Source organism: Berghia stephanieae, chromosome 7 (genome assembly GCF_034508935.2).
Source record: "Berghia stephanieae isolate SIO BIC M18660-M18661 chromosome 7, UCSD_Bste_1.3, whole genome shotgun sequence".
In the NCBI taxonomy this organism is placed as follows: domain Eukaryota; kingdom Metazoa; phylum Mollusca; class Gastropoda; order Nudibranchia; family Aeolidiidae; genus Berghia; species Berghia stephanieae.
Genome location: NC_088366.1, coordinates 44,137,041 through 44,162,607, shown reverse-complemented (window position 1 = coordinate 44,162,607; position 25,567 = coordinate 44,137,041). Strand labels below are relative to the sequence as shown.

Below are 25,567 nucleotides of genomic sequence, written 5' to 3'. Positions count from 1 at the left end.
AGTAAAGGTTGACTTTATGCAGATTCCATTGCAAATCGACGGGCAATAACCCGAAACTGTTAAAAAATTCTTTTTTTTTTTTTTTCTCTTTATCTTGGCTCAAGAATATCGGCAGATGGCAAGTTAGGTCGGGAGAGAAGACGCAGATTGGCTCTTGCGTCATCTGAAATGACTGCAATGTCCCCAGCGCGGAAGTACCAGGGGCAGCTCAACAAGAAAAGATTATTAGAAACCTGCATTTTCCACATAGCAACATACGGCTGTGAATCATACAAAGGTAGATGAAAAGAGAATTAATATATTTTAGAGGAAGAGTCAAAAGAATCCAATGGAAAGCCAAGACATCAAATATTTGTGTCTGGGAAAGAATAGACCTGAAAGACCACCAGCTTATGTCAACCCTAAACTAAAGCTGTCATATTTTGGTCACATCAAAAGACACGATTCAACGAAAAAGGTACAGAGCAGAGGAGGCCAAGGAGAAGTAGGAGGTGGTCTCAAGATTTAGCAGAGGGGATAGTGAGAACAACCGCAGAGGCAGAATACATTACACAGTGAAAAATCAGAAAGGAGATCCGTCTGGCTATTTGGGAGGTTACGTCCTAAAAGGGGATCCGCCTTATTAAAGAAGTGAATATTATACATTCATTGTCAAGTTGTAGAGTACATACGACTTGTCCTATTCTCCTAAGCTCCTGCACTCCTCTAACCATTACGCCTTTTCCTCTCTGTCTAATCCACCATATTTTTAATATCTGAATCTGGTTTGAGTGGGTAGACATTAAGAATATCATCTTGCTAATATTACACGGATCAATAAAACCAGCGCATAAGAGCACAAGCTCAAAGATATCAGGATTAGGAAAACCAACACAAGAAAACCAACTCATAAATCAAATACCTATATTTCATTATATTTTATTCACATCAAATTAATCACAAAAATAAAATCCCACATACCTCAAATTTAGATGTAGTTTAATTGAAATTAAATAAATAAATAAATGAATAAATATAATCTGAGAACCCCCTTACAAATGAATGGTTTTCTCATTTTTTTTTCTTTAGCAAGGAACTTAGCCTTTTTCCTAATTTTGCAGCGTTGAAGTGCTATACTCTGCCAGGGTTATCTCTGTCTTTTCTCTAGATAGACCCTCAAGAAAAAATTCCTGTGGGATTTTTTTCATTCCCATTTTAGCTCCCTATCATATACATAAGTGATCCACATTGTACAATGGTCAAAGTTCAAGATCCACATTGTACAATGGTCAAAGTTCAAGATCCACATTGTACAATGGTCAAAGTTCAAAGACGTGACCCACTGACTGAAACTCAGTATTATGTCGGGGTGAGCCAGAAGTCAAAGATTGAACTTAAAGTCAAAAAGAGGAAATTTGAATTGGCATCATCAGTAAGAAGGGAGTCGCAATAGATCAATTGATTAAGCACTCGTTTAACATCCAAAGATGGCGAGCAATTGATATTGTCCATTCAAAATGCTATACAAACTCAAATGACATCAAAATCAAAGTGATAAATTAGAGATAAAAATATGAAAAGGTGTGTCTGGCACTGTTTGATACAACCTTTTCAGATCTCTACAAACTCAGATAAATCCAGACTATTGGTTACAACGGTTGGAGTCTCTTAAATTGAGATCAACAAATTTCCCACTTCCTATTATTTTGACTTCAATTCAATTTTTCAGATTTTCGTCTATCCTGACACATTATCATACGGAGGCAATCAGTCACATCTATCGAACCATGGTATAACAGTGCTGATAGGACCAACAGTTTTTCTCTAATACGGATGGGACTTGTTACATTCAAAATTTATTGGAGGCCCTCTAGCATTGATTCATCCTTCAATATATTTTTAACATTTACCATACTCGACCATAACTAGACCAGTAAGTCATTATTTAAAAATAATTTTAACTTAAATTGTTGCTTTTTTTTAGCGTTTTTCAAATTGTGCTTTAAGTTTTATAATTTACAATGAAAACAAAAGATAACTTGCAATTCCTGTCACAATTGCTCACTGAATACTCCCACAGCAGAGGCCTTTTGTATATAAAATAATAAAGGTGAAAATCAATGGTTTTACATGCCACGGTTTTATCCAGTTCAACCGTACAAATATACAACAAAAACTTCTATGCCGATGCTTCCAGCGAATACTAAAGCTGCAGGAATTGGTGGACAATTAAAAGTGTTGAACGAAAATGAATAAAACAGCTTCAGTAAACCCCCACTTAATACTTGAAGGATTTTGAGCCCGAAACCTTCTTCTTTTTCAGAAGCTTTTTTTTGTTCAAAAATTTGTGCAGGTGCTCCAAAGTCAGTTGTATACTTGGATGTATGTAAAAGTGTCAAAGCTGTTCTTTTTTTCCTTTCGATTAACAATGGATATTATTAAAATTTGAGCAAAAATGTGATTCACCCATTTTCAGATTACTTCTCTCCCTTTTCCACCCCCCCCCCCCCCCCATCTCATCGCTTTAACACTTGAAAACCTACCATTTATTAATGTCTTTGATACACTTCTGGAATGTTGAACGTTTATTGACCAAAAAACCCCACAAAAAACAAATAAAAAAAACAACAAAAAACAACGCCATAATATTTATATTTGATACCACAGTATCATTATCATTTTCAAGAGGTATAAATAGATAAAAGGACGGAAGTGGATGTGATAAATATCTGTAGTGACTGGATGACTGAGATCAATTGATATTGTGACCCCTTGCCTAAATCCTGTTTTATTTCAGATTTAACCAGGTGTCAAAAAGTGGATTCCCCGATAGCTCAGTTGGTAGGTTGGTAGAGCACTCACTCCAAACACAAAAGGAACTGAGATTGATCCTAGATAAAGTCGAATTATTTTTCTAGCTTTCCCTGTCCACCCAGCAGTGATTGGGTAGCTGGGTCTGTTAGATTTGGCAGAAAGTACTTTGTGATAGACTGGCATCCTATCCAAAGGGTAGCAAGCAATTGCTATTGTCTGTTTTACGCTATAGAAACTAAGATAAACTATCTCTATGGGCATAATGGCTTTGAAGGACTACCTACAAAATGTGGATCTAAATTAAGAAAGATCATAGTATTTCTCATTAAAACAAAAGTACAACCAAATTCCCATGTTTTTGGCAGTAAATTTTCAGCTTTTAATTTAACCCGACATAAAACTGTTTTGATTGGTTACGTTTAATTATGGTCATATTTGCCAAATTCTTCCCCACCATGTTTGACTCTATAAAGGAAGATATTATTCTATTATTGCAGGTCAAGTACATATTATTTGCCAGATAGAACGATGGATTTAGTCAAACAAAAAAATTTGAAAAAGAAATTAACCATGGTTATTGTTAAGAAATTGATGATGAAAAGTTGCAGTACGGGTCACTATAGCTCAGTTGGTAGAGCACTCGTTTCCCATGCAAAGAGATCATAATCGATCCCTAGTGATGTTGAGATATTTTTTCTGGACCCCCCTGTCCACTCAGCAGTGATTGGGTATCTGTGTCTGTTCAATCTGGCAAACAGCTGCTTTGAGTTTGAAACAGCATCTTATCTAAAGGGTAACAAGCAATTGTTATTGTCCATTTAAAATGAAGAAACTTGGATAAAATCTAGTTCCATGGGCCTTATAGTTCTGAAGGACTACTTTAGGCTATTTGTTTTGCAGTTCAATGATGCAATACCACCATAGCTCCTGATCAAGTACAAAACTGTCAATGGTGAAAGTATGCTCGTCGACAGATGCTCAAGAAGCTGTAGAACATCAAAATCAAGACTGAAGTCTATCGGAACAGCTTTCTTGTCAAAGGCTATGCGGTCTAGTGGGATAACAGTTGCCTTCGGATCAGAATGTCCCTGAGTTTGAGTGCCAAACAGTGCATAGTTAAGTCCTTGGAAAAGTTAACTCACATTCTTTCACCATACTCAGGTATAAAATGAGTACCTGGCCGTTATCAGTGTTGTCTCTGTCTGAAAAATTATAATAACACTTAACAGGCATCATGTCTTGTCCTACATATTAAGTGGTGCTGTTGGCTAGAGACCCCTTGTTACACGCTAAATTTTAGGAGATATTGTTCTATATTTAAAAAAAGCTAAAGTTTACGATGATGAAGTAAAATATCAAAAATGCCATCAACACCTTAATCAACACCTTAATCAGAATATCATTGTTAAAATGTCTAAACGACTCATCTTCATTTATTAATTTTTTGTGACTACAACTTTGCATTCATAGATATTTAGTCCAGCATCTTGAAAACTTATATCCGGATACTTGGACCTTCAGTGCCCATGTAGTTTGTCCCTGAGTCAGAGCCTAAACAGGCAGTAATCATTGCTCGTTACCCTTTAGATAGGATTCTCATCAATAAGATAGCACTTTCCCCCACAATGATTTCTGGGTGTACAGGAAAGTGTAAACAATAAACACCCTTAATTTAACCCAGGACTGATTCAGGTCTTAGTGTTCTATCAACTTAGCTCCCCTCCAATTGGCACCCGACTATTTTTATTTTCATCTGATGCATAGTATGTGAGGAAATTATCAGTTATTTGAAATTGTGTGTTTTTGTCAATATTGGATTATCCATTTTCCTTACCATGGCGTACAAAAGATTGGCTTTTTTAAAGTTTTAGAAAACGATTTAGAGAGAAAATAAATTCCATGACACCATACGTCAGCTGAAGGAGGTGACCCCACGGAAAAGTCAGACACACCCGAATCAGTACCATATCTATCACAGTGTAAAACATGAAGATTGCATCATATATGAATGTGCTCAAGATATCAAATAGAACATAAACCCTATTGAAAACAAACACAATAGCTCATAAAGCAAACGACTCCTGCTTTTTCCTGGCAGATGATGTCACACCCTCTAACTGCGCCTCTATATCGTCATCAGAATCACCAGGGTTATGTGTAGGGGGTAGAGGGGCATCATCCAGACCTGGCAAACGGCCCCCTCCCCTGATAGCTGGCAATGAACCTTTTGCACCCATCGATCCTGCTTGTGGTCCTCCTGGAAATGAAAATGAGTTTGGGTTTTTTAATCATTGGGTTAACTAAACCAAGGAAAGAAACAAAAATTTGGCATATTTTAGAACATAAAAAATCCTAATTTTTCTGAAAAATAATCAGTATCAGCACACAGTGCAGAACTCCCACCCTTGTTTCTATAAGCTGACACTTGTAATAGATGTAGTGAAGCTCAATTCGGTCTCATATCATTTTCTTATTCGAATAATAACATTTCTGAAAATCTTATTATTAGTTTTCGTTTAAAAAAATCTAATTCTGGATGAAATAAAGTTAGAATTTGGCCAATTTTGGTATCAAATGAACACAAGACATTTCTTCATTTCTGAACGGATTTGTATCTATATTGGAAAAGACATTCTTCTTCAAAATATCATGCAGACACTGACATTAGCCAAGAAAATTGGTTATTTGCTTTTTTTTTTTAGAGGGTTGAAGCCATTAAGAGAATATACCTAACTACTTGCTTATTCAACAAAAAAAAACAAAAAAACATTTTAATAATAACCCCCCCTCCCCCCCCCCCCCACCAAAAAAAAACCCCCAACAAATTTGAGGCATAAGAGACAAGCAGGTAATGATTTCACTATGCCTCTAAACTTGACATTGGGTACTTGCTAAGAGTAGCATCTGCTTTCTGACTACTAATTTTATAACAACCGCTACAACTGAGGAACTATCAAATATGTAACTTGTATAAGTCATAACAACATAAGCAGCTCATTTAAACGATACAGATGGTGTTAGTAGCAATGGTACTAATGTAGATTGAATAAGATAACTGTACTGAAAATATAGGGAATCCAAGAGAAGACAGAAACCAGGATTAAAACAAACCACAGCAAAAAATGTATTATATTAAATTAAGGACATATCCTAAAGTTATGTCATATTGAGAAAAAACAAACAAAAAATGAGCTTAATGAGTAAGATATGAAAAGTCAAGATTGAAAGCTCATATAAAAGTAATGAGTTCTTTCGGTGTTTAAAAGAAATATTTACCTAAAGGAGCAAGAGGTGCTAACACCCTAGCAGATGGCATTCCAGAGGAAGAGTTATCTCCAAATTCTGGAGGCGGAGCCAGTACCCGCTCATCTACAGGGACAGCAGGCGTGGCTACTGCAGTTGACGGCACCTCTGCCCGTGCCATCAGAGAAGGTGTGACAGGTGATTGGTCCATCACATCTGGTTCCTCCTCTGTGTGAAGACTTGACATTCTGGTAAAAATCCAATTGCAAACATGACATGCACTTGTTGAGGGATACTTATACAATTTTCAAGTCCTCCATATACTCATTTACAGTTTATTGTTAACAACGCAACATTTGTGACAAAGTTAGCAATCCTTCAGAGACATTATGCCCCAGGAGATGGAGTTTATCCTGGTTTCTGTAGATTTAAACAGACATTATTGCTAGCTAATATTTGAATATTGTAAAGTACTTTCATCGAACAGGCAAAATACCATTCCTCAGAGGAGCATAGTTGCCAGCTCAATCTGTTTTGAAATCATGATTCAACTTTCTAGAAAAGTGAGAACTGGTTAAAGCAATAAAAAATATACTGATAAATAAACCAGAAACAATTAAGAAATAACTTTTTTCCCTGTTAAAAAAGAACAAAAACAAACTATTTTAATTCTCTGTTCAAAAATCTGAAAACGCTAAACCACAAAGACAAAAAACACAAATCCAAAAGAATTGGTTTTAGTTTACACTTCATATAGTAGAAGTAGAAGTTTTAAGAACCAAAAAAAAAAGTAATTCTCAAATGTTTTATGCCGTACATTGAGCTAGCACTGAATCTTTGTACTATCCCTGACCTGCAATAAAAATAAGCAACAAAGAATATGACACGATTCCAAGGCAAAATGTAATCTTTTTTCACTTGAGGAAAAAAAAGCAATATTGAAAATTATCATGGGTTTAAAATCTTTGTAATTATATTTTAAGTAAAACACGACTAAACTGAATTCATTTTTTTTTTAAAGAGTAAAATTAAGTAACTAGTAAAGTAATCTGAAAAAATGCTACACTTTTCTGTTGGATAACTAAGACATTTCAATCTTGTAATATTTTCTGAAATCCAGAGGCTGATGTTAACTTCATAATATTATTTCCCAATATTTCCCCCCAATCTCTCTCTCTCTAGCTTCCTCTTACTCTTCTCTCTCTCTATTTGTGTTTGCATGTGACATTATTTCATATACACTCCAGCACTGTTTCCTCAAACTCCTCAGGACATGCAAAAACATTCGAGGAAACCGTGCCTTGTCAAAATTACTTGATGAAGAGGGGAGTGGAGGGGGGAAGGGTGGCTCAGCGTTATGATATTTGCTTCGTACCCGAAGATACTGAGTTTGAAAATCCACTGCGTTATGTGACCTCCAGCAAGCCACAACTCGCTGGCTTATTTTGCTCCACTGCTCTGTGGCTGACACTTAGTTTTTCCAGTCTTACCTAAGACAATTTTTCGCTTGAGGATAAATAAAGGGAATTTTTTTATTAATATCTTTATTGAATTGTTGAGGGAGATAACTTTATACATGGGTTTTGTGTATGTGTGTGTGTGTGGGTTATTGTATCTCAACATCCATCAGCCGTCATAGTCAACCATTAGCAATTCATGGCGCATGGCATTGAAATTAGTATGAATGGCAAGGTCATAAGAATAACCTGAGAAGTGACCGTTATGCAAAACTGCAATGGGGTGTGCGAGTGGCTGTGTGTCTGCGTGTACCATACTGTATACACAACCTGCATTGTAGATAGATACACATGATACAGACATATGTAACTGTCAATGTCACAGTAAATCATCAGTCATTGAAATCACCTGGGGCATTTAAAAAAACAAAAACAAAAAAAAAAATACACAAAAAAAACCTTTAATTAATTAATTTTTTAAATACGTTGGTTGGGTGAAATTAGTTCGAAGAAGGAATGGAATGATAACAAAGAATAATAAGGAAAAAAATTAAATGAGTACGACGAAACCGTGTGTTCAAGGAACCGTGCTGGAGTGTAAGTAAAACTAATTCATTGTTTGACATCAATTCTGCCGTTTAAAAAATTATATAGTACCGTATATCCAATGTTAGCCAAATAGCACATACTGTGTTCTTTGAAAAAGAAGGCAGAATATCTGAACTACTTATCAATATTTCCAAAAGAAGGAATTACCTGTAAGGTTGTTGCATAGAGGCGTCAGATCTAGATCCAGCTCTTTCAGCTGTCGGGGAAAAGATTTGCTCAGGGCCTGCTGCAACAGAAAGATGGAAAGTTTTGGTCAAAGCAAATTGATAATTCCTTTTATAGTATTTATTGGCACACAAACACACACACATACTCACACACACACATGCATACTCACACACACACACACAAACACACACTGATAAATTAAAAATAAAAAATATGAGCCTCCTGGCTTATCAAGGTCCTTAAAAAATCTTAACCTTGAACCAAATCCAAAAATGAAATAAGATTAAATCTAAATAAAATAAACGACATGAAAATATTAAAACAAAATAAAATAAATCAGCACAGGAGCTTAGAATTTTCTTCTTTGTCGGATGTTCAATAAAATATGTCATGATCAGAATTGACAAACTAACCTTTGGGAATGGTCTCTTTCTTCTCAGCAAATTGTGGTGGAGGGAGTGTGGATACCGGGGGCTGCTTGCCTAGCTCTCCTGTTTGAACAGCTGCACCAAGTTGTGATGCCAGGGCCTGAAGCTAGTAATGAAAACAAAAATCAAAAGACTTTGAAAATTGCATGTTACTTTACCGGATCTGTAAGAAATGTTCAAAGTCTAAAACGTGGTCCCTCAATATTAAAGAAACAGAACAGTTGCTTGCTATCATCTATATATGACACAAGTCTACCACAAAGTATCTTCTGCCTGATCAAACAGGCCTCAGTGACAACTTCCTACGGTGCAATCACTTCTGGTGTGGACACTGAGGGGTTAAAATAAAAGAAGAAAAAAAAATCCCCCCCCCCCCCCCCCCCCCCCCCCCCCCCCCCCCAAAAAAAAAACAAAACAAAGAAAAACCAAACAATTCCTTTTGTATTGTCTGTTGTTCTCGACATTAAAGGTCGTTTTAAAGTCAATAAAAATGATGTGACTGGACAATCAAAAACAATTTTTATGGTACATTTGTCACTTTAAGGTCACATCAGAGTCAATAAAAAGGAGGTGACTGGACAATCAAAAACTACCAAGAAAAAGTAAGACATACGGAACGAAATCAAAAAGGTAATTAAAGTAGGCAAATGTCTCTGAACACATGGATAATTTTGTTCTTGAGACATTTGTCTACTTTGATCACTTGAAATTACCCTACAATTCTCTTCAAGACTCATTGTCAAGTTTATTTCCAGGTTTAATTTGAAAGAAAATTGAAACTGGTCTTGAGCTTTCATTCATAATCTGGAAGAAAGGTTACAGCACTCTTAAAATCAAAAAGTTTTCAGGGCCTAAAAAATGAAATTTTTCTCCCAGCTTAAATAAAAAATTCTTACTTTTTCTTCTTTTTATTTTTCCAACCAATTTTAGTAACTTTGATTATGATGAGAATGTACCTATAAATCGTCCGACCAATTGCATTTAAAATATGTGGTAAAAGTTTAATCTGAATGAGATAAAGAAAAACTTACAATATTAAAGTTAAGACTTTCCCAAGAGTTGGAAACAATGGTTGTCTTATTAATTTTTTTGTTTGTTTTGTTATATAATATATGCAATCAAACCTCAGGGTCAACATCTCTTCCAGCATTCTTGAGTTCTTGCATGAGAACATTGTACTGAGAAAGATGTTTGCCAGCCATTCGAAATTCCTTTGCATTGAATAGGAACACTGCATAGTTCAGTGGGATCGCTGGGTCTTTGCTGTGGAACAGAAAAAAAAACAAAACAAACTTGAGCTTTTATCTAGTGCAATATCCACTAAACGTGCACAATGTGCTTAACAAGGGTCCCAAACCAACAACAACACATAACATGTAGGACGAGACCTGTTAGGCGATATTACAAATTTTATTTTCAATAGATACAACACTGTTAAAGGCCAGGTACTCATTTTACACCTGAGTATGGTGAGAGAATGTGTGTAAAGAGCATTTTTCTAGGACTCAACTATGCACCACTGAGAGCGAGACTCAAACCCAGGACTCTCTGATTCGAAAGAAAGTGTCATACCATAAGACCACATGGCTGCATAGAAAACACAAATCATTTGAGAAAACACAAATCATTTGAAATTTACAATGTAAAATTTGTTTTGAGTGAAAAGGTAGCTTGAGAATAGTCAAATTATCAAAAAATATAATAAACAATATAACATTTCTAATATTTGACCCAATGGCTACAAACAGTGTTATGTCAGGGTGACTTAAAAGAGTAAAATTGAATTTTTGATGAAATACGATATCTTGGGTAAGGTTTGTATGTCATTGATTTTTTTGGGATGGTTTTTATTTTGTATTTTTCTTTCTGCTTTAACTAGCACTGTTTCATACATTTGTTTTCAAATCTTTTATCTTACACCCGTGCCTGTTCCCTAATTTGTCACTATGTCTTATTATTGAGGAGAATTTAATTTTTTCCATTCAAGTGCAAAAAAACTAAAATTCCATATTTCAAAATTAAATTAACATTTCAACACCTGGTTTGCAATAATAGACTAGCATCCTATCCAAAGGGTAGCCAACAATAGCTATTGTCCATTTAATGCTATAGACACCAGGATAAACTCTGGCTCTATGGGCCTAATGGATCTGAAGGACTATTTTCTTTTTCAGCACCTGGTTAACTCCAACATAATATTAGTCTGAGGCTGATGATCATATAAATCTGAAAACAAATGTATGTTAAAATGTAGGGAATTGAAAAAAAACCCACCATTGACCATTTTGTATTATGATGCCAATACGAGGATGATATAGACTACCCATCAATCAATGTCAAGTGAAAATATTAAGAACATGCACATTTCCAACAGCATTATATGGATGTAAATCATGGACAATCACAAACAAACGAAGAAAATAAAATTAATGCATCTGAAATGAAATGCTACCGGAAATTTCTCCGCATTCCCTGGACAGCAAAGGAAATTAACAATAATGTGAAAGAGTCCCTGGGCATTTGGGAGCCATATCTCATCCAGATGATAAAGAAACTTCTTCTTCTTCTTCTAGGTTCCATGCCTGGTCCAGGCTTCGGATACTGCATGAATTATCTCTCTCCATTCCTCCCTGTCTCTTGCTTTTTCAAACAGCTCTTGGATTGTTAGGTTGGTGAAGCCCTTCAGTTGGTCTATGAGTGTTTTTCTTTGTCTCCCCCGGGTGCGTTTACCAGGTATTTTTCCACAACTTGCCAGGTATTCATTCTTATCTTTCCTTACTATGTGTCCGAAAAAGGATAGTTGTCGATCCGCTATTAAGGGCATTAGTTTCCTTTGTTGGTATGTTTGTTTTAGCACTTCTTCGTTCGTTTTGTGTGCAGTATACGATATTGTCTGCATCCTTCTCAAGCACCACATTTCAAAAGCTTCAATGTTCTTTTGTGTTTCTGCATTTGTAATCCAGCTTTCGCATCCGTATAACAAGATTGGCCACACGTAGCACTTCAAGACTCGGAATCTAATCCCGAACGACATCTGTTTGTTTTTCAAAATGTTTCCCAGGTCCATGAAGGCCTGTTTGGCTTGAGTTATTCTTGCTCGTATGTCTCGGTTACATCTTCCATCTGTTGTCACTATTGAACCTAGGTATTTAAAACTTTCTACGTTGGTAAGTTGCTCGCCATGAATCGTTATATTGCAGGTGTTGTTGTTTTCGGGGTTTTTCTGTATTACCATGCATTCCGTTTTGGTGATATTCACTTCCATTCTCTTGGCTTCACTATCTACTACCACTTTGTCAACAATATTTTGAAGTTGGATTTCTGATGTTGCAATGAGTACCGTATCGTTTGCGTATCTTATATTATTTATGTTGTGACCTCCTACTTTTATTCCCTCCATATTAGTTATGCCCCTCATGATTGTTTCTTGGTATAGATTAAACAGATCTGGTGAGGCAACACATTAAACAGATCTGGTGAGGCAACACACCCTTGACGGACTCCTTTCTTAATAGGAATGGAATTTCCTGGAGTTTCCGATTTTGATAGATGCCTGCTGGGTGTAGTATAATGTTTGCATGAGTCTGAGGTCTTTCTCATCAGCGCCAATGGAGTGCAGTTGTTTTAGTATTTCTTCGTGGCGTACTCTATCAAAAGCTTTTTTGTAGTCAACAAAACAGAGGTATAGTGGGGTCTGAACCTGTATAGCTCTTTCACTTAAAACACGGAGGAGGTATATTGCGTTCCTTGTCCCTCTGTCAGGTTGGAATCCATATTGTTCTTCTGTGATTTCGGGGTTAATCTTATTCCTTAGCCTGTTGATAATTATACGCAACAGTATTTTGTTGATGTGGCTTATTAAACTTATAGTTCTAAAATTTTCGCATCTGACTGCACCTGCTTTCTTTGGTATTGCTATGAAAATAGAGTTACAGAGATCTTCTGGAATTTTCCCAGTGTTGTATATATTGTTGAATAATATGTGAAGTTCATCAATTGCTAGATCTCCTAGGCTTTTTAATACCTCTACAGATATTTCATCAGGGCCTGTTGCTTTACCATCCCTCATTCGTTCCATGGCATGTTCAATTTCACTTTTGGTGATGTTTGGTCCGCTTAATGGTTCTTTGAATTTCAGTGGTGGTTCATTTCTATTTGGATCATTGTACAGTTCGCCTATGTATTCTACCCATCGGCTTTCTATATGTTGTTCTTCAAATAGCAGTTCCCCTTGTTTGTTTTGGATACAACTTCCTGCTGCTTTGCTTTTCCTTTTCCCTGATAGTTCTTTTATTCTTTGGTGAGCTTGTTGGGGGTTGGGTTTGTATTCTCTTTCGATTTCGCAGCATTTCCAGTCTAGATAGTTCTCGTGTGCCTCGATGCATTTGGATTTAATGTGGTTGTTCAATGTTTGGTATTCTGCAGACCCTCTGTTGCATTTTCGTCTTTCTTCAAATAGGTTTAGAATTTCATTTGTCATCCATTCCTTTTTGCTGTTTATTTGAGCTATTGGTAAATGCTTTTCTGCAGTTGCTTTGACACACTTTTGGAATATATCAAATTGTTTTTCACATTTTTCGTTATCAGGTTCACTTTGGCTTTGTATCATGAGTGCATTTTCAAATTCTTCTCTAATTTTTGTTTGTATGCCATTGTCTTTGCATAACCTGTAATCCCTCTTTATTCTACCAGCTGTTCTCTGAATAGCTTTAAACTTTATCCTTACTGTACAAACAACTGGGACATGGTCACTGTCTACATCGGCGCCTGGGTAGGTTTTGCAATTTAATATGCCATTTCTGAATCTTGATGATACTGCTATAAAGTCTATCTGGTTCATTGCTCTGTCCCCTGGTGATTGCCATGTCCAGGTTCTTCTTGGGTGTTGTTGAAACCAGGTGTTTGAAATCATTAATTTATTTGTTCTACACCAATCTGCCCAGATGTTTCCTCGTTCATTTCTGTCTCCGAGTCCATGTGGTCCGATTATGTCACCATCTCTGCCTCTGCCAATCTTAGCATTTAGGTCCCCCATTACCATAAGGACTTCTTGTGATTTACACATTCGTTTTGCTTTGTCTAGTGAATGGTAAAACTCTGTCATATCTGCATCTGTCGCCTCTTCTGTTGGTGCATAAACTTGAATAATATTGGTGTCAACTACAGGTCCTCTTAGCTTAACCAGCAAAACTCTGTCTGAGATTGCTACGTGCCCTTTGTAAAATTTGGTTGATTGTTGATAAAGAAACTAAAACTTGCTTTTTCGGACAAATCAAGAGACATGACACTCTTAAAATATTCTTTCTAGAGCGTAGTGGGGGGGGGGGGGGGGGGGTGTTAAAAGAGGAAGAGAGAGACCAAGAAGATGGTCACAAGATATCAGCGAAAAGATGAATAAGCCAGTGACTGAATGTGGAAAGATGGCGCAGGACAGAAGCTTGTTTTGGTTGGCAGTTGTGGATGCCACGTCCAGGAGGGTAAGCCATGATGATGATTACTATTGTAATTATTGTTATGGACATTATTTCGATTATTATAATAATAATTATCAATTTTATTAACATCATTGTTGTTCTTCTTCTTGTCATCACTTTAACATCATTATTACCTGTGTTACTAACACCTACCTGTCCAATTTAACAGCGTGTTCATAAGATTGCTGGGCATTCTCTGCATCATCTAGGTGTGTCAATGCAACTATGAGGAAATTTTTAAAAAATCAAATTATTCTTTAATGTATATTAGATAGTAAAAATTAAAAAAAACCTTAATAAATCAGTTTAAAACTAAGAATTTAAGTTGGCACACCGACCAAAAACAAAGTATGAACAATAAGCCGTTCAGATTTAATAAAAGTTTAATCACTGAGCATGAACTATTTTTTACATGGCTACCAACATCCAACTAAACCTGTGACTTAACTGGTTGATACAAGCTTGCACAAATATGACCCAACTTTAAATCTGAAATGAATCAGAATTCGGACTCAATAATTGTTAAAGCAATGAGCATGAACTATTTTATATGGCCTACCAACATCTTTTGAGGCCTGTGACTTAATTGGTTGATTCAGGCTGTCACAAATATGACCCAAATTTCAATCTATAATGAATCAATTTGTTTTTTCAGTAACACAACCCCCCCCCCCCTCCCCTACCCCTTAGATAGGACATTAGTCTATTGCAAAGCACTTTCTACAAGATCTAACAGACCCAGATACCAAATCATTGCTGGGTGGACAGAGCGTCAGAAAAAAATCTCAACTTCACCCCGATCAATCTTGGCCCCTTTGCATGCGAAGCGTGTGCTCTGCCAGTTGAGCTGCCGGCACCCCCAAGCTAGCTCTAGGCTTCTGAGCACTATTGAGACCTTTAAAATGCACTACAGACTATCTGGAGAGTGCCATTATTGTTTCTTTCTCTTCTGGATATGCACATCGACATTATTACTCAGTCAGATTTATTTGAAGATGATGAAGAAAAAGGTCTGTAAAATTATTTACGATATACTAATGTCCTATCCAAAAGGTAGCAGACAAATATTACTATCTGTTTCATGACAAAGAAACTGAGATAAACAACCTGCATAAACTAAGGGGATGAGATGGTTCAGTGGTCAAGAATTTGCACTTATACCCCAAGTTCCAGCCCAACTTTTGGTACATATCATTTTGTACTTGACAGTTTCTGGATATGTTTTTCTTTTTCTTTTAACAAAAAAACAAAAATAATAATTTTAATTTAAAGTTTGTTTCTTTAAGTTTTACACATTTATAAGTCAAGAGCTGTTTTAGTTCAAATCTTAAATAGCTAACTCATCCACTGTACTAAAGCGATATGTTTCATTTGAATCAAAATTGACCTGAGATATTTCTCACTGCCTGACCTGCTAAAAGCATGTAGAGCTGTGCCATCTCTGGCCTCAGATTAATGGCGGCAGAAATGAAATGGAAAGAAGAAGCGAATTGCTGCATGGTGAGATGTACCAGACCGAGGTTGTACAGGATTTTCCAGTCAAAGGGAGCCAGATAGTTGGCCCTTTTCAAACAGCTGATGGCCTGAAAAAATGAAAAAATTCCCATTGATTATGTCATAAAAAAAATAATAAAAAACTAAATATAAAAAGTATAAAAGTATGGAAGAAGTTGTTTTGTATTGAAAACTTTATATATATGTGCAGCGTCGCAAAGTGAGCTAGGGCAAGGTGACTTGCTCGAGGCCTCATAATGAGGTGGTAGTCGAACTCTGTACCTTTTGAATACAAAGCAAAGACCATACTGCTGAGCCACGCTGCCCCCCGTATTATCAATAATAATGAATAATGGTGATGATGGCGATGACAGGGAAACAAGGAATGAAACCAAATATTGGAACACTTGACAAAGTCTTTAAAAAAATGAGGACTTACAGCCACATATTTTTTCTTGCCAAAGAAACACATGCCGATGTTGTTCCAGAGAGGAGGAGATTCAGGAGAATTGGCAGCAGCTATGCGGTACTTGGTTAGGGCTACATCGAAATCTGAATGATTTTGCATCATACTGCCTGCTGCCATGATAGCCTTGGTGTGACTGGGGTCAAAGGTCATAGCATTGCCTAGGTTCTCAAAGGCTTTCTGGAACTGGTTGACCTGAAACAGAAAGCCCAATAAATCTTTGATTGTTTAGATTCACACAATAATACAACTAAAAGGAACAGGTGAATGGTTTTAAATGACTACAAAATTAACTCGGGTATGTAATAACTTTTTGCCAGTGATGTGCTTACAGTGAAGCTTAAATGCTGGCCAACTAACTTCGCTGTGTTTTTTACTTCTTTTCTAAACACAGTTTCCCAAAGCTCAACTCAAAAGGAAAGGGAACAAGGTTGATCCAGGTGGAGTCTTTTTTTTTGGTTCTCTAATATTTCTGTATAAGCAATAGTTATGGGCTTAATGTAAGTCTGTTAGACAGTATTTATGTGGTCTAGTGGTATGACATTCACCTTTGGATCGGAAGGTCTTGGGTTCAAGTCTCGCTCTGAGTAGTGCATAGCTGAGTCCTTGAAATAGGCTCTTTACTCACATTCTCTCACTATATTCAGGTGTAAAATTAGTACAGCATTGCCTTTGTCGAAAAAATATAATATAATATCGCCTAACAGGCATCATGTCTTGCCCTACATTTTAAGTTTCGCTGTTGACTAGGGAGCACTTGTAAAGCACTTTGAGCATGTTGAGTGGATATTGCTCTTCTATATAAATGCTCAGGTTAAAATGATCTAAACGAATTTTGATTCATGTCTTTATAAAATCCCTATCTGTATCAGTCTGTTACTGACTGTTGTTTGGCATGAAGCAAAATGAAGACAATACCTGCATGTACAGAAGGCCAAGAGTTGTCAACAAATCTGGATTTTCCGGAGAGTACCTGTGAAAAAAATATTTAAAAAATAAAGAAGAATACAAAAATAAAAAAAGTTTTATTAAAAAAAAACATACCAAAAAAACAACAACATAAAACAGCAAACTATCAAAACAAAATGAAGAAGAAAAAACAAAAGGTATATATTAAGTCACAATAAAAGGTAATTCAATATTTTCCTGTACTAAATTAATGCATACAATAATAAATCTACATAATTGTAAGTTGCATTATGTTTGTATTAAAAAATTTTGATGACACAAAACTTTGTATGATATAATAATATAGACTGTATTCATCTAAAAAAACGGAAATTCGTTTTCAGACGTGGCATGCATAAAAATGTATAAACATAAAGTTGAGAATCTATGGCGACAATGTATACATTATATATATATATATATATATATATATATATATATATATATATATATATATATATATATATATATATATATATATATATATATATATGCAAATGCACAAAAATGTAAAAATATACAACCAAGAACCAATAGCAACACTTAATATACCGCGATGGATGTCTTAAATGGGTGTTGCTAATAAACTTACTGATGTTTTTTGTTTGTTTTCATATGAGTTTACAGTGCTTTTAGGTCATTTTAGCATCAGTAAAAAAAAAAGTAAGATGATAGGGGAAAAGTTTTAGATCTGAGGTCAAAAGCATTAAAGAAAAAGTAAGACAAAAGGGACTGGTTCAAATACGGAGTAGAGGATTCCACAACCAATCCACTAATGTGCCTTTTTTGACATTCCCTAAACATCCACCTAGGTACAGGCCAAGGGTCCCGCTATGAAAGATATGCTCAAATTCTTACATAGTACAATATAATCAAAACTAAAACTATAATAGCACGTAACAGAGAGATGATTTAAAGGGAAAAATACATCTTTTCTCAATAAAGGGATCTTTAAACTTGACTGTTTCCCTCTCAGTTAAAGATCCCTGCTTATGCAGGAAAAAATCTTAATCCAGAGCATAGACGGAGAGCAACATGGAAAGGAAAAACAGATACTGGGGGATAGATGTCACACCAAAAAAGACCTCTCCGCCTACAATGGGAAGCCAGAAGACCCCATGCCAGTCACATTACTGAGACTGAGCAATCAATATAGTAAACTCAATATGTTTCTATTGAAAGCAAAGCTTCTTTTTTTTCCATTTTGGCCAAAATATCTGAGACTTTTTCCAAAGCCTTGGATTTGAGACATTTTGACAACTTGAGAGCCGTCTTAATCAATCAATGTTATAAGAAAAACATATGGTGGCTAAAAATAATAAATTAAAAGATGTTATTTGTCTATTTCAGAAAAGTGAGTGGAGCAGGCACTTATGTTGGTAACAACAAGAGATGAAGTGAATAGAAAAGTGCCAAAGGACAATAGAGAATAAACATTTTTTTGCAACCCGCGACCTTATTGGTACGACAACTCTGCCTGGCCGGTGAGAGCGTGACTCTACCGTATGAGCTATCCACGAACACAAAAATATTCGTATCAAACTCAGGTCATTCTTAGAGCTCTCTCTCACCGACTTCTGGAGACCGCGGGTTCATCACACAACCATCACGAAGTTACCTGGCCAGCAGTTAAGCTTAATAGCCAATATTCTCAACACAAACATATAACATAGAAACGATTGAGACATTGAGTATGCTCCGGTATATGGGGTGAATTTTTAATTCAGAAAAGTGAGTGGAGCAGGCACTTATGTTGGTAACAACAAGAGATGAAGTGAGTAGAAAAGTGCCAGAGGACAATAGAGAATAAACATTTTTTCGCGGTGGTGGTGGGGTTTGAACCCGCGACCTAATTGGTACAACTCTGCCTGGCTGGTGAGAGCGTGACTCTACCGTATGAGCTATCCACGAACACAAAAATATTCGTATCAAACTCAGGTCATTCTTAGAGCTCTGCCTGCTCCACTCACTTTTCTGAATTAAAAACTCACCCCATATACAGGAGCATACTCAATGTCTCAATCGTTTCTATGTTATATGTTCTACTCACTTCATCTCTTGTTGTTATTTGTCTATGTATGACATTATTAATTTAAAAAAACAACGTAATCTTATCAAAATCAGGTGCTAAAAAAATAAGTCTAGCAAACTTACTCCACAGCACTTCTATAGATATCAATGGCAGAAGTGATATCCTGTTCTAGAAGGTAGATTTTGCCAAGCATAATGAATGATACTTCATGTCGCCGACACGATAAAGCTTGTTTGAGGTACTCCTTAGACTGAAAAAGATTTTATAAAAAGCCAATTGGAAAACTTTATTTCAAACAATATAATAATCAGAAATTGTATCAATGAATATGCAATGAAACAAATTTGTTTGATTTTTATTCACGTTGAACGTGATACGAGCTTAACACAAAATCCATTTAAATAGTTACAATAATCTGTTGTATCTTGTCGCAATGTTAAATCTATATTTAACACATATTTGGAGGATAGGGGCACCTGTACATTCCCCCTACTAAAAAAAAAAACAACAAAAATACCCCAAAAAAACCAACACAAATACAATGAAAAAGGAAAATAAATAAAACAAAAAACCCATCCCCACAATTCATAGTTTACCTTCTGAAATTCTCTTAGGTACATATAGCAGACGCCCAGGTTGTGATAAATTTCCTGAAATTAAACAAATGTATAGCTAAAAAAAGAGAGTTCCTTTTGAGACACAAACTGATCTTAATATGATAAAATGTTTTATAACTGGGAAAATACAACTATTTCAAAAAAATTGAACACAAAATTGGATGGTATTAATCAAATTAATTAATTAAATCCAATTAATCCTAGTGGTGTGAAAATGCTAATGCTTTATTTCCTAGGGTTTTATGTCGCTTGCGACACATTTAAAGTAATTTCAGCACCAGTAAAAGGGAAGATAGTGGAAATTTTTTTAAAATGTGGATCTGTGGTTAAACGCATCCAAGAAAAAGTAAGGTATAGAAGATTAGTTCAAATATCAAAAAAAAAATTTGAAAAAGGAGGAAAATAGCTGAAAAGGAGAAATAATGCGCAGCGTGTAGAATTTCAAATAAATCGGCCTACATTTGATGTTCTTATATAATTAATGCTTGTTTCAATTACTCAAAAATATTCATCATTTGAGACATAAAATTAAATTGCTTACCTCTAATGGCAAGTCAACAAGTTTAACCCTCTCTTTTCAGCCAGCATTTTCAAGATTTTTCCCACAACTTCACACCCAACTAACACAAAATAGATTTTTGATCACTCACACATAATAGCAATAAAATTCTTGCAATACACAATTTCTTTAGCAAAACATGCTCTACAACACACTGTTCATTTTCTGTAAATTTTATGATGTACAAAAGAAAGCATAATAAGAAAAATGTTGGTTGTATCGTAACGAATCATAACATGACATGGAGACAGAGCAATGTGGGAAGGGAAAACAGATAGAGAGGGAAAAACGACAATGACAGCGACCACCTCAGCTCATAATGTGAGGTCAAAAGACCCTATCCAATTAGATTAATGAAACTCTTACCCAGTCCTTATCACTGATCTGAGCAGCCTGAGTATAAACGTCTATGGCAGCCTTGTGTCTCGCTAACAGGAAACTGAAAATACATATGAATACAATATTTATATAGGCGATGACGTCTCTACAGGTGTTATGTCCTTTCCGTACTTAACGTCTACTAAGCTAAGGTGTGAATGATGGCTATGGGCAGCGATTACAAATGCCCAAAAAACCTCTCCCCAAAGAAACAACAACAAAATAAAACAAAAATCAAACAAACAAAAAAACATAACAAAACAAACACAACAACCCCCCCCCTCTCAGTGCATATTGAACATAGTGAAAATGTGTAAATATGCTACATAAATGAATTAATTTATCATCTTTTTAAAAAATTAACAATAAATGGACATCTTTTTCAAAGATTAACTTGATTCCCCTCACCTCTGGTGATTAAAGTAAGGTGAATCAATATTGAGAAAATCATAATATCCGTTATGATACAATTGACATATTCTTTATTCATAATTTTTTTTGTTTATCATTATATTTGACAAGCTGAGCCCAATCTTTGACCAAATCTTAATCTCTAACAATATCTACCAGAGGAATCCCTCGATAGCTAGAGAAATATTTCATGAGAATATTGCTATCGCTCCATTTCAAGTTGTAGTCAAATGTGTGAATGTTTTCTACCATAAACCGATCATTAGTGAGTCAAAAACAGTCTATACGTTTTTTTAAAAACAAATGCTAACATTGAATATTATGGGTTTTAATACATACAGACTTTAATAATTTGGTTGCTATAAATTCAGTAGTTTGAAAGCTTATCCAAACCACGTTATTTTAATGTCGTAATGAGTCAAATTTGATCATTTTAGAAGATAAATCCTATACCAATCTTTATGATTTTGGGACATGCAAGTAAATAGGACAATATAATTTTTTTTTTAAATGGTAATGCACACTTTAAATTTGTAAACCTGCACTATAAGTAATAATAAATAAGAACAGAACCGTTCAAAAGAAACAGCAGTAAATTTCTATAAGTTTATTGTGCTCTATGAACTTTAAAATATAAATGTATACCTGGAAAAATGTTATTTCTTTATCTTTGATATCCAACCTAGAAGTTTAGGTAGGCTATATAAATATAAGTTCTTCATCCATTCGTTGAATGAGAAAATAACCACCACCACCACCACCACCTACACTACTACTACTACTACTACTCAGTGGCGTGGGGCCATTGGATCGAATGGTGCCAGGCACCGTACCAATCTTTTAAAAATCATTAACAGCATAATTTAATAAAAAATAAAACTGAGAAATTTTAACTCCACAGTCTTTCGCCAACTCGCCAACAACATACTGCCTTTTTAGTCTCCACTCTATTCAAGATTCCGAATCACGCACTGCACCGACTCGTGTGTTGGTGACATCACTGCGCGAAGTAGTGACTAAATCAAACACCGTGGTGCAAAGCAATCCAAGCTCCAGTTAATGCTCTATCCTTTAGTATCGCTACAGCTGATTGAGCGAGAAACTGGGTTGAATTATACTATCTTCAAATAGCGGAAAACCCCTCGACTTGTGCCAGGATCTGAGAGCTCCACCGTTGGACGGGGGGATGCGCCAAATTAGGGTAACTTCGGCCATCCAAAATATTACATTAACTGTCAAAAACACTGATCATTGTCAAGTTTATTTGTAAGCAGCAAAGAAAGACAACATAAAACTTAAAAATATGACATATCAACCCCCCCCCCCCCCCCCAACTCTTTTTCACGATTATTGAATAAAGTAATTCTTTGCAACGAAGCATTGTGGACGAATTTACCGATATTTTTCTTGCTTGTAGCGCCGAGTTGATGGTTACGTGTGTATGAGTGTTTATTTGTGTGTGTGTGTGTGTGTGTGTGTGTGTTTGTTTGTGCGTGTGTATTTGTGTAAGTCAGAGAAAGAAAGCAAAGATTGTCAACAGTTATACTTTGGTGTGTTTTTGGATTTTTTAAGTACTTAAGTGGAGTGATTTTTTCTTTGTGATGCTTTAAGATCTGAATCTACCTTTTATTTGTGCAATCATTAATCGTAGTCCACTGATTTCCATTATTTGAGATATACTTTGAAGTTTTGTTTTGTTAAACAATGATTTGCAATGAATCAAGTTGACTCTTTACTTCACCGACCTGTTTGGGAGATGGACACTAGATGACAAATTAGAAATAAAAAGACTAGTTCCTCACCAACCAACTGATTTTGAATTAACACAGGTGTGGAAATCTCGAAAACGCTCTTTTTCAGTGACATGGTATGACAGGCATGAATGGCTCACAAAAAAAACGTTTCTTTTGTTTTTATTGTCTACTTTTTACAGATACAACAAACACTGACAAATCATGGACATCTATAGGCTATAGTGACCTTAACCACTTCCATCGTAATTCTTAACCTCCTGAACGTTGTTTTAGCACCCTTAAAAGAGTGAAAAATTTCTTGCGAAATTCAATGAAACACAGAGCAGTTAAATTCGTTAATGATTCTGTCAATTCACAAAGCTGAAATAGATGCCATTCCAAATTTCAATAAACACATTATAAAAAGATTTGCAGAGATGAAACATCGCCGTGCAGATTTTCTTTACAAGTACTAAAAGTATGTAATTTCTGTCATAGGTTTTTTTTTTCTCTTTTGATTTACATTTATCACATATTGATTGCATTATCGACCAAAACCAATCCTTTAAATGGGGGACAAAGAATAATTACAAAGACCTTTTCATACGGACTTGTATCTCAGTGTTGTGGCTTGATGTTTTCATGAATTATTTGTTTTTGTGAGTTTTGTCCACTCGTAGAAACCATCGACCCTCCCCCCACCCTTCCAAAAAAGAGAGTTTTTAACATGTGCTCTCTCCTCTTAACCGTGTTCACTGTTTTAGAATTTTTTTCTTCTTCTAATCATGGCACCACCATACGCCGTCAATACGCCACGCCGCTGCTACTACTACTACTACTACTACTACTACTACTACTACTACTACTACTACTACTACTACTACTACTACTATATGTGGTGGTTGGAAGATGAAATCTTGAAAGTATTATGGTCAAAGCAAGCCAGAAATGCTATCGTTACACCTCAGTGACACATTTATTTCTTACATTTATAATTAATTATAAATACTAGCTCTTTCACACTCTCTTGCTTAGTGGTCTAGAGTATCCTTTAAGGAACTCTCAATCTAGCCATGTGGCTAGGTATGACACTCGCTTTTGGATCAGAAGGTCCTGGGTTCGAGCCTCGCTTGGCACATAGTTGAGTCCTTGGAAAAATCTCTTTACTCACATTCTCTCACTGTACTCAGGTGTAAAATGATTACCTGGCTGTTAACAGCACTGTCTCTGTTGGAAAAAATTGTAATATCTCCTAACAGGCGCCATGTCTTGTTGTACATGTTAAATGCTGCTGTTTTTCTAGGGACCCCTGTAAAGCACTTTGAGCACGTTTAGTGGATATTGTGCTATATAAATGCTTGTTTTTTTTAGAGTCATGATATTTCCATTGTGACCCTAGGTTTGAGTTCCCCTGTAATCAAGGTAAAGCTAAAGGATCTATTTATATCTATTAAACGATTATAAATGCTCAAAGAAATAAACACATGCAAAGAGAAACAACTAAACTAAATAAATAAAAAGCTTACAGCGATCTGGCCACTTGTTTAAGATTTTCTGGATTTTGTGGGTTGAGGAGAGAACATGTCTGGAACAAATCCATGGATTCCTGAATTTTTCCCTCTTGTCTCAGTATCAATGCTGGAGAAAAAGACATGAACATTGATTATGACTAATTGGGTCACTATGACTCGTAGCATCCTATAATTTTCTAGGAGATTATTCTCCTAAAATCTACAAGACAAACTAATCCAATTTTTTTAAAAATCTTATAAAGATCCAGTCAATGAAATTGTCAGACCTATGGTTTATAAGATGATGTGAGATGGCTCTGAAAATGAAAGTTTCCATTAAAAAAAATAAGATTAAATATAAATCTCATTCCTAATTTATTACATGCAAGGGGGATTTCAATGAAATGTATTATATAAGATAATCTGGAGAAAATATGACAAATATAATATGAATGACGAAAAGGATATTGTACCATAACAGTGGACATCTTTTAAATCAATTAGATATTTCAACTTAGTCCACCCCTAGTTTATGTGTAACATATAACAGCAGCATTACCTTGAATGTAAACAGCATATTCACACATGCCACCCGATTCCGAAAGTTGTTCCCTGATAAGAACTTTGCATGTGTCAAACTCTTTCCTGACATAGTGCAAATGGATCAGCCAATTTCTCCTCTCAAAAACCGGAATTTCTGGAGCTGGTAACAATTAAATAATCATAAAAGAAATGAAAAATCAAGTTTTGATATAAACAGAAAGCTATAAATAAAAACAGGACCGTTAAAAATAAACAGCGCTAAATTTATGGCATTTCTATGAGTTTATTGTGCTCTATGAACTTTAAAATATAAATATATAAATGGAAAAATGTATGTTATTTCTATATCTTTGATATCCATCCTACAAGTTTAGGTAGGCTGTACAAATATAACTTCTTCATCCATTCGTTGAATGAGAAAATAACTACTACTACTACTACTACTACAACAACTACTACTACTACTACTACTACTACTAATAATAATAATAATATATAATAATAATAAAAACACTTCTCATGCTCTGAAGCCTAAACCAAACCTACCTTTCTTTGGTCTTGGTTTAGCAGGTGGAGCAGCAACACTTGGAATGGATGGGGCATTGGCTGATACATCTCTAATTGGAGGCTCTTGTTTTTCTCCTTCATCAAGGGGCTTCTAAAATTAAAATTGAAAGATATATTGATCTCTCTTCTTATCTTA

General features: G+C 35.5%; 1 protein-coding gene across 2 annotated transcripts in view; it reads right to left on the bottom strand.

The window, feature by feature from the left end:
• Positions 1 to 902: 902 nt before the first annotated feature.
• LOC144977317 (BBSome complex member BBS4-like) overlaps positions 903 to 25,567 on the bottom strand; it is a 26,569-nt gene continuing 1,904 nt past the window's right edge. The window contains exons 2-16 of one of the 2 annotated variants that reach the window (XM_078922391.1): positions 25,411 to 25,522; positions 24,881 to 25,024; positions 24,337 to 24,448; positions 20,655 to 20,727; positions 19,709 to 19,762; positions 19,235 to 19,362; positions 17,051 to 17,105; positions 16,106 to 16,327; positions 15,584 to 15,755; positions 14,326 to 14,395; positions 9,823 to 9,961; positions 8,684 to 8,804; positions 8,250 to 8,325; positions 6,070 to 6,284; positions 903 to 5,050 (exon numbers count right to left, since the gene is read on the bottom strand). In XM_078922391.1, the coding sequence (XP_078778517.1) occupies positions 4,857 to 5,050; positions 6,070 to 6,284; positions 8,250 to 8,325; positions 8,684 to 8,804; positions 9,823 to 9,961; positions 14,326 to 14,395; positions 15,584 to 15,755; positions 16,106 to 16,327; positions 17,051 to 17,105; positions 19,235 to 19,362; positions 19,709 to 19,762; positions 20,655 to 20,727; positions 24,337 to 24,448; positions 24,881 to 25,024; positions 25,411 to 25,522 (1,887 nt within the window). In that variant the 3' untranslated portion in view covers positions 903 to 4,856. Of the gene's footprint in view, positions 5,051 to 6,069; positions 6,285 to 8,249; positions 8,329 to 8,683; positions 8,805 to 9,822; positions 9,962 to 14,325; positions 14,396 to 15,583; positions 15,756 to 16,105; positions 16,328 to 17,050; positions 17,106 to 19,234; positions 19,363 to 19,708; positions 19,763 to 20,654; positions 20,728 to 24,336; positions 24,449 to 24,880; positions 25,025 to 25,410; positions 25,523 to 25,567 lie in introns of both variants that reach the window. The other variant, XM_078922390.1, reaches the window with a different exon arrangement.